The 8,707-nt window shown below is 51.6% G+C and overlaps 1 protein-coding gene across 1 annotated transcript; it reads right to left on the reverse strand.

The window, feature by feature from the left end:
- Positions 1–4,957: 4,957 nt before the first annotated feature.
- Positions 4,958–6,602, reverse strand: TP53RK (TP53 regulating kinase). The gene is made up of 2 exons (XM_066330639.1): positions 6,217–6,602; positions 4,958–5,673 (listed from the first exon to the last, which is right to left on the reverse strand). The coding sequence occupies exons 1-2, from the start codon at positions 6,593–6,595 to the stop codon at positions 5,195–5,197; spliced, it is 858 nt and encodes a 285-aa protein (XP_066186736.1). The 5' UTR covers positions 6,596–6,602; the 3' UTR covers positions 4,958–5,194.
- Positions 6,603–8,707: the final 2,105 nt, after the last annotated feature.

Genomic DNA, 8,707 nt, shown 5'->3' on the forward strand with positions numbered 1-8,707 from the left:
GTTACTCCTCCTTGATACCACTTCCTAGATCATGGAAGTTGGAGTCAAACACATTGGATTAAAAAACAGATATAAGAAAGCCTCTTCCCTCTTATACAAACTGTGGATCACTGGCACACAGGGAACAAGAAATTAGAGTGTGATGGTATAATCAGCGATAGAGAGAGTACAGTGCTCCCATCTGAAGGGACTCTGCTCCAGATCTGGATCCACCTCCTCCCTTCCCCTCCCTCTCCTTTTAACAGCATATATCCGATTTTGCACAAACAGTAACAAACCAGTTAATGCCCGCAGCCATCCCGGGCAGGGGCTAAAGGGTGGCGGCATCACCACTGCGGCTCTTTTCAAACAGCACAAGGGACACAAAAGCTTTCGCCGGGCACTGCCGGGGGCCGCTGGCAAGGCGAGGATCCGGCATCCGCCTGGCGCCCGGCCCCGCGGCTGCCCAGCCCCGCTGGCAAACGCACCTTCCCTCGGGGCCCAGGAGAGAGCACAGAGCTGACCGACAGAAATCAATGAGGATTTTTATCTTGCTCTTCCTTAGCTGCTCAAAGACATGAATGCAAAGGTATCATGGGCAAAGTAAATGAGTGGGAGATTGCTGTGCTGCCTCAATGCCACTACAGCGGGGTGTGGTAGCCGAAGCTGTTTCGTTACTCGGGTTAGTGGTGCTTGATGGAGAGGATGGGCAGAGGGATGACTGGAGACCTGAAAGCAAAATTCAGGCCAGTTAAAACAATGCAACTGCTTAAAACAGGTTCAGCTTACCCAAAATACCCATCAGCCAGAGACTGGAAGCCCGTATTTGAGTGTGTGCCACATTCCGGACCAAAGGAGCTCTACAAAACTTCTCTCAAAATCAACCTTGAAAGTTTTTTCAAAAAACTCTTCAAAAACAATAACAACGGGCACAGTTTGTCCTCTCTCTTACAAGGATACACACTTCTGGCCGTGTGGAGGGTGAGGGGATGGGCAGGACGTCCCCCTGCGAGTCGTGACTCACTGGACAGCCCCTTCCCCAACCCCCGGCCCCTCTCTGCTCAGCGGGGCTGATCTGGCTCAGCCTTCAGAGCTTCCCAGCCGAGCCCAGGGGCTGAGGCTACACGCTGGTTCTCTCGGCCTTCCTGGACTTCAGCTGGGAATTAACGTTTAATTAGTTTGTTCTTTTGTAAACGGCATCTCTGTCACCCCCATTTCCAATGCCAGCTGCAGCTGCCCTGCCTGTGCCTTCCCTGTGGCTCCACAGCCTTCACTGGGGTCAGACCACTCCCCGGCCATTACTGAAAGTAAGTTTAGTTTATTGGGAAAAGAAAGGTGCTGTGAAGTGCCCAAAGGGACCACTGTGGGACACAGCTTGTGCTTTGGCCAGGGAGGGGCTTTGTTTATCGGTAGTGACCCTCAAGGAGTGAACTCTGGGTTACAAATGTGCTTTTATGCTTTTATTGCACTAACTTGGTTTTCTATCAGCAGTGATGGGAGAAGAGAGTTGCAAAAGGTTATCAGTGTTCTGCATCTTGCAGAAAACTGGAAAATATCAATTTCCTGCAGACATCAAGGCCTAGATTATAAAAAAGTTCACTGAAAAAAGCTACACCCTATATCTTGTATGCACAGTTTTTACACGTACACACAGTAACTGCCATCACAGAACAGCCACTGCCCAAAAATCATGGCAACAGCATTCCCAGATTATTCAACAGTGTCTCCATCCCTGTTCCTTGCTTGTAAGTTTTGGTTTTTTTTTTTCTCATGTTCCTTTTCCCTCTTAGTGCTCCTCTAGGTCTCCAACTCACATTTATATCGAAAAAACCCCTTAGTTCAGTTCTGCCCTCATGGCATCAGTGGGCAAAACAGAACTTGGTCTTATTGCCAAGCTAAAGTCAGGCTGGCTGCCAAGAGCTCCCCACTCCCATCACAGAAATCACTGATGATGTCAGATACAAAAATAAACAGAAAAGACAATTCCATCAATAATCAGCAATTCCCTCAGAAATACTACACTGCACTTTTTGCTGATAAAAGGCTTCTATTTCCATTTAATTTGTCTTTCCCTCTTTCCTTTCACTTCTCTTTTCGCATCTTATCTGCTCTTCCCTGTATTCATGGCATTGAGTGAAATCCAGGTGTAGAGCAAGATCAAGCAGGTGCTGGGAAGCCTCTGGAAATGAAGCTGTTCCCAGCAGGCCTGGAGCTGATGCCCTGAGACAACAATTCATTTTTAAAAGCAAAGAGATTCAAGCAGTAGAAAGATCCACAGTGATCAACAGTACATCCAGCACACAGCTGTAAATACATTCTGCTCGAAGGTTTTCCTGAACATACTGATTTTCCTGGTGCTAGTGATGGTGGCAGAGAGACCCCCAGTGGCTTCATGCACCACCAGCCACCACTTGTCACATCCCACAACCTCGGGGTCCCCCCAACAGGCCAGCAAGAAAGTTTTGGAGGGACTGAAGGACAACACAGCCTCTGGGAGAACAGCCGCTCTTGGGTAGGACAGGGCAGGACATCATCACTTCAGGCCAAACTCTGGAAGAATATTGGTGGCTCAAAGCTGGATTTGCAGCAGATAAACTATTCAAGAAAAAAAAATAAAAGAAAGGAAGAAAACAGGAGTCCTATTTACCTTACAAGAATATGCATGCACTGGACATAAAGCCTGAGTGTTAATGCAATGGCAAATTATTTTAATAACAATAATAATAGTAATTCAGTGTTGGTTATTACCACAGAGATGCATGGAAAGCTAACACAGCAGCATGTCAAGTTATTCCCAGCCAACAAAAACTGGAACCTCCACCTGCCCCGTGACCAGTCAGGGAACCAGTGGTTTTCATCCGAGGAGCTGCTGCTGCAGACACACACGACTCATCCCAGAATCACAGAGTGAGCTGGAAGGGATCCCCAAGGACTATTGAGTCCAGCTCCTGATGGGCTGATACAGCTGATGCTGCAAGAAGATGTGGGGTGGACACCGTGAAGGTCCAGTGTGTCCTTTCTGCTGGACATGCACCTGCTGAGATTTTTCCACCCTCAAGCAGCAACATTTCAGCATTCTGTACAGCAATGCATATGACACACCAGGCTGACCAAGAGGAAACATCAACAAGCCCTAACACAGATGTGCAGAAAGTAACACTTAGATAACAAGGAGGGGTTTATCACGCAGCGAAAAAAGCAAAAACATTTTGCTCTTCATGACCAGTAATGTGCTGCTTTGTTTTGAAGCTGCGTGGCAGAGCTGATTTCAGCAGAGGCGGGTTGAGGAGCGCTGCCCGGAGGCCGGTCGCACGCCCCGGCTCCCCGGGAGGACTGGCCCGGGCTCCGCGGAACCCTCCCGCCGATCCGCTTTGTTTCTGCCCCGCTGTCCCGCGGGGAGAGCCGCCTTTTAACAAACACCATGATCGCCGCAAACAGACTTCTTCAAAGGGCTTTGCAAACAGAACTCAATCCTGGCATCACCGGGAGACGGTGAGAGCGCTGTTTGTACAGATGGGGGCCGGCGGGCAAAGGGGGGGGTCAGGCCGCTGCCTCCTGCCCTCCGCGGGGCCGGGACTCGGGGCTCAGACCCCTCGGGAGGGGACTCGGCTCACACCAGCTGCTCCCAGCAGCCCGCAGGACACGCCGATCCCGGTGCCCGTGCCGCTCTCCGGGCAGCGAGGAGAAGGCGCAGCAGCGGGGGCAGCGCCCGGGGCACACAGGCAATGAAAACAAAACACACGAGCCACGAGGAGTGCCGAAGCCCTGCAGACAGCGAGGGCCCGGCGCGGCAGCCAAAGCTGTGGCTGGGCGGTGGAACCCGAGCCCCACACGCCGGGGTCGGGCACTCGCCCAGGCGGCTCCTGTGGCAAGAGGTGAATGCTCGGCGGGCACGGGCAGCCCGCCGCGCTAGGACACTTGCGGGACGCGAACCGGCCACCTGCTCAACCGGGGGCGGCAGCGCTGCGCCGGCGCCACCGCGCGGAGTGCAGCAACGCTGGCGGAGGCGCCTTGTGGTTCTCGGCGCCGCCCCGCTCCCGTTCTTATCCCAGCTTTTGGGGCTGCGCTGCTCCGGGAAAAGCCTTCATCCCTCCTGCCCGGCCTGGGAGAGCAGCTCCTCACAGCTGCCCTCCCCACCCTGCCTGCAGGATCCGTTCGGGACACGTCCGTGGCTGTGCAGAGGCAAGGGACTTCACTCCCACTCTTTCACGAGCAGTCTCAGAGCACAAGAGAACCGAGGATCTTCCCAATGGATAAAGACTGCCCAGCACAGCAAATTGCTCAGAAAGAAGTTCACTGTTTCCTTCTGTCATTACCTGAAGACAACGATGCTTCCGCATTCAACCAACTCGCATCCCAACCTGTTCACAAAGCTGCATAATCTTCTAACCCACTCACTGTGGGGTGTGCAAGATTTTCCTCTGGCACACCTTCCATTCACAATATTAGATACAGTAAGACAGAAAAATGAAGTAATATAGAGAAAACATTACCTCTACCAACTTGGGCAGGCAATGGCAATACCAGCAGTCCCCCTTTACAAAGCTCCAAAAAAGGAAATTTACAGCAGAATTCTTGCTTAAAGTGAAGTTTTTCAGTAGAAAAGTATTCTGGATTAACAACTTTTATATTTCCTTAAGACAGTACTATTGACTGAGAGTGAAAAAAGCCAGAATTTACTACTGGAAGAAAATAAAACTGGTTTATGTTTAGTGTGGTATTTCAGCATTGCCCATGTTCCAGAATTCAGTTCTGAAAATTTTCGGGATGTGTTGAGTCATTTATAACAGATTTAAACTCTTTGCTGTAAAGTCTTCTGAGAAAAAGAGCACACTTGTTTTTCTCAGTTACCTTTTGCAGATGCTGTTTTGTAGTCTCTGAAGTAAGAACCTCCCACAAATTTATGGTCTATAGCCCAGAAAGATTGCTCTGAATGATTCTAACCAAACAAAGATGAGTAGAATAACACTGTAAACTTCTTTGTATTAGAAACATTTAACATTTAGGACAGAAGTGACCTCTAATTGTTTCTCTCCTGGCTGTGCCCCAATCTCACAATTACTTCAGTTACTTTATGACACTTAAAACGCTGCCAAGTTTATTTATTTGAAGACACAGTTACCAAAATAGTGATCTGTGAAATAAAACCAGCTAGAAATATAAATAACCCTATTTGCAAAACTTCCTATTTCTCCAACCCAAACACCACTTTCTTCTACCCAATCATGGACCTCTTCCTTCCCCTTAGCCGAACCTCATCCAGCTTTTTGATCACAGGACCAGATTTTTTAGATGTGGCTGCATAGGCCTTTAGCAGAACTTGGAACATCGATTCAGTATCTGGATGAGTGCTAATGAAGGCTTTTTCCAGAACATACAAATCAACTCCTTTATCCTCTGGAAGACCCGAAATGAAACTGAGTCCAAAGTCTATCAGCACCAAGTCCAGCTTCTCCGTGGGTGGCCGCAGGAGGAGATTGGCAGTCGTGAGATCCCCATGGATAATATCCTCGTCGTGCATCCTTGCTAACAGCTCACCCATCTTCTCTGCTAACTTATGGAGGCCACTGGCATCATTTCCACTCTTTTGTACAGAATAAATATGATCCTGAACAGTAATTGAGTCTACAATATCTTCAAGAAAGATGGAGTTGCTGACATAATCCACAAAATAGACCACTGGAGCTGGAATTCCTGTTTAAAAGAACAAATCAAATGCCAGCAGTTAATTTACATGATTCCCAGCTTTATTTTAACAAAAATTACAACTGATAAAAGCCTTAAGCAGAAATGCCACTTGAGATCACCCCCAAGCACTGATGATCCACCCCTTGGAATGGCCCGGCCAGCACTCACTCCCGAGGCATCTGCACTGCCCTGCAGTCTTACAACGACTTGGCAGCTCAAACCTTTTGACAGTCCAGCTCCTCCTGGGGCGAGCCTCCCCGATAAAACACGCTCTGGGACACACCGAGAGCAAGATGAGTTTTAGGGGCACTCTGACAGAGCACAGCCTGTCACCCCGGGATCAGAGGAATCCCCCGCATCCTTCAGGATGGCGCAGGAAGGCGCCAAGTGCCTGAGATCCGCTCTGAGCGAAGAGCCGGGGTGATGGGGCTCCCAGTACCCTGGGGTGTCTGTCGGTGTGTCCTGCCGGGGCTGCCCCGCACCCCGCCCCGGGGTGTGTCTGTCTGTCTGTCCAGCCAGGCACCCCGGCCCGGCCGCCCCCGTGCCCACCTGCCCGCCGGCACCGCAGCAGCGACCGCGCCTCCTGGGCCATGCGCCGCCGGCTCAGCCGCTCCTCCAGCGCCGGGTGCCGGTACCGCTTGGGGACGCGGAGCTTGGCCACCGCCGCCCGCCCGAGAAAGAGCCCGCGGTACACGTGCGCCTCGGCGCCCTGCTGCACCAGCCGCAGTCCCGGCAGCGGCGGCGGCGCCGGCGGCTCCTCCGCCACCATGGCGGCGCCCGCCGCGCCTTCCGAACCGTCCACGGCGGGGCCCGCGGCCTCCAGCTCGCCCACGGCGGGGCCCACGGGCCCCACATCGCCCATCGCAGGCCCCGCGGGCCCCGCCATGACCGGCCGCGGACCGGCCGCCTCCGCCTGGGCCGCCGCCATCACTGGGACGCACACAGCGCATGCGCGGGGAGCCTGTTCGGCAGTGCTCGTTAATCTCCGGCCATCCTCGGCGAGGCTCGGTTTGGAGTGACGGAAACCCCCGAAGTGCCGAAGCGCCGCCCGGCCGCAGCGCTCTGCCGCCCTCGCTGTAACGCGGCCTGCGGTGCTGTGCTGCCGGCGCTGCTCCTTCCAAACCTTCCCGGTGCTTCCCCCCGGTAAATCCTGCTGCCCTCTGCTTGCCTCCGCCGTGCTGGAGGATACTGTGCTCCCCTGGTTTTGCCGGTGCCAGAGCGAGACCTGCAGCTGCCCCAGGTCCTGCAAGGGATGCGCGTCTTCCCGAGGTGACAAGTGGGAGCTCGTGGTTCCCCCGAGGTTTTCCCACCGTGGAACCCCCTTCCAGGACATCATCTCTGGCACCACTGCCACGGCGTCACCCCCAGCACTGGAGCATCGCCGTGGGGACTCCATCAGCAGCAGGATGGTCGGTCACTGGCTCTTGTTCGTGCCAAAGGCCTCTGCTGGAGCCCGTGCAGACCCACTGCAGCTGCCCAGATGCGGGGAAGGAGAAGGGATTTGCCTGTAAGCTGCAGGGGATCAGCAGCCTGCAGCAGGGCATGGTGTGACCTCGGCTCCCCACGCTGGGCACCACCAAAGCTTCTGCCCCAGGCCTGTCATGGGCCACTCATGCCGGGACTCTGGTGACTCCCCCTTCCTCGAGCAGCCAAGTCCCACATTGCCATCTTATTAAGAGATGGATAAACCTCATAAACCTCACTGGAGCAATGTTTGGGTTTTTATGGCACACTGAAACCCCACTGCCTTACTGGGTGATCTGCACATGCTGCAAATATGTTCCTCAGAAGATACAAGAGAATTCAGCCCAGTCCATGTAAATATGTTTTCAATTGTTGCTTTTGGAGGTGCCACAAGTCCATTTTGTCTTTGTTTTCTCACTCACTACATTTGTTTCCTTTTCAGAATATTTATATTTTATTACCACATTCCACACAGCTTACATGTCATTGCACGGTGGGATCGTGCCCGGCAAATATTTATCTTGCTTCAGTGACAACTTTTAAATAACCTTCCCAAGTTTTCAATGATACAGATAATCCATCCTGCAATTCTGCCCACCCCTGGCACCCACCTACAGCTGCCCACAGTGTGGCAGGGCTGCAGGAGCCCAACAGCTTGCCCAGGGGATGGGGTGAATTCCTGGTCTCTGTGGCTGGAATTTGCAAATGCCTCAAACACTCAAATAAAGCAAAAGGTTTTTCCCATGTTGTGAATAGATTTTTGCAGAGCATCTGTGCACAGATCCCCCACAGACACACATATACAGCCTATAAGCAAGTGCACACACATAGCCTTTGGTTCATTATTTTGGCAAACATGATGGGTTTCTCTCACGCTGGCCAAAAACCTCCTCCAGAGCTTTCAAAATACGAAAGAAAATATTTTTGCTTTATTTTTCCCTTTATTTTATTTATTTAAATTTTATATTCCCTGTGATTTCATTTATTCTTTTCTCTTTTAATGCAATAAACAGTTGACATAGCCCTTGGAAACTAAGTAGAGCCATTTACAATATTTATGGTATCACCCGGTATTTTTATTGGAATATTGAATCACCCCAGAGAACTGCTCTGAAGCCACAGACTGGTAAATGGTTTCATTATGTAACTTTGTGCTCCTGGTGACAAGCATTTACAAACTCTCCTTTCACAAACACTGTAATTAAGTTAAAAATTGCAGCACAGCAAACCAAGTTAATGGGAATGCAGGCAGGTCTCATGGGCTCGTTCCTGCTGTCCTGCAGATCCCTTGGCATCAGGCAGGATGCAGCCCTGGAAGCAGCTCTCCCATCACTCCCCAGCTTATTTAGGGATGGAGGCTGTCATCCTCAGAGCTGCACAGATGGGAAAAGGGATGAACTTGAGTTGTTGCAGGGTGCCGTGCTGGAGGCATCCCTAAAATGTGCAAGGAAACAAGATTCCTGGTGGGACCAACAGTGCTGACCAGCATTGCCAGGGAAGCCCCTGGGTTAGGACATCATAACAGCAAACACGTGCAGCCTGGCATCAGGAGGAGAGATCTCTCTGGGATGTAAAT

This window comes from Sylvia atricapilla, chromosome 16, assembly GCF_009819655.1.
Source record: "Sylvia atricapilla isolate bSylAtr1 chromosome 16, bSylAtr1.pri, whole genome shotgun sequence".
NCBI classification, from domain to species: Eukaryota; Metazoa; Chordata; class Aves; order Passeriformes; family Sylviidae; genus Sylvia; species Sylvia atricapilla.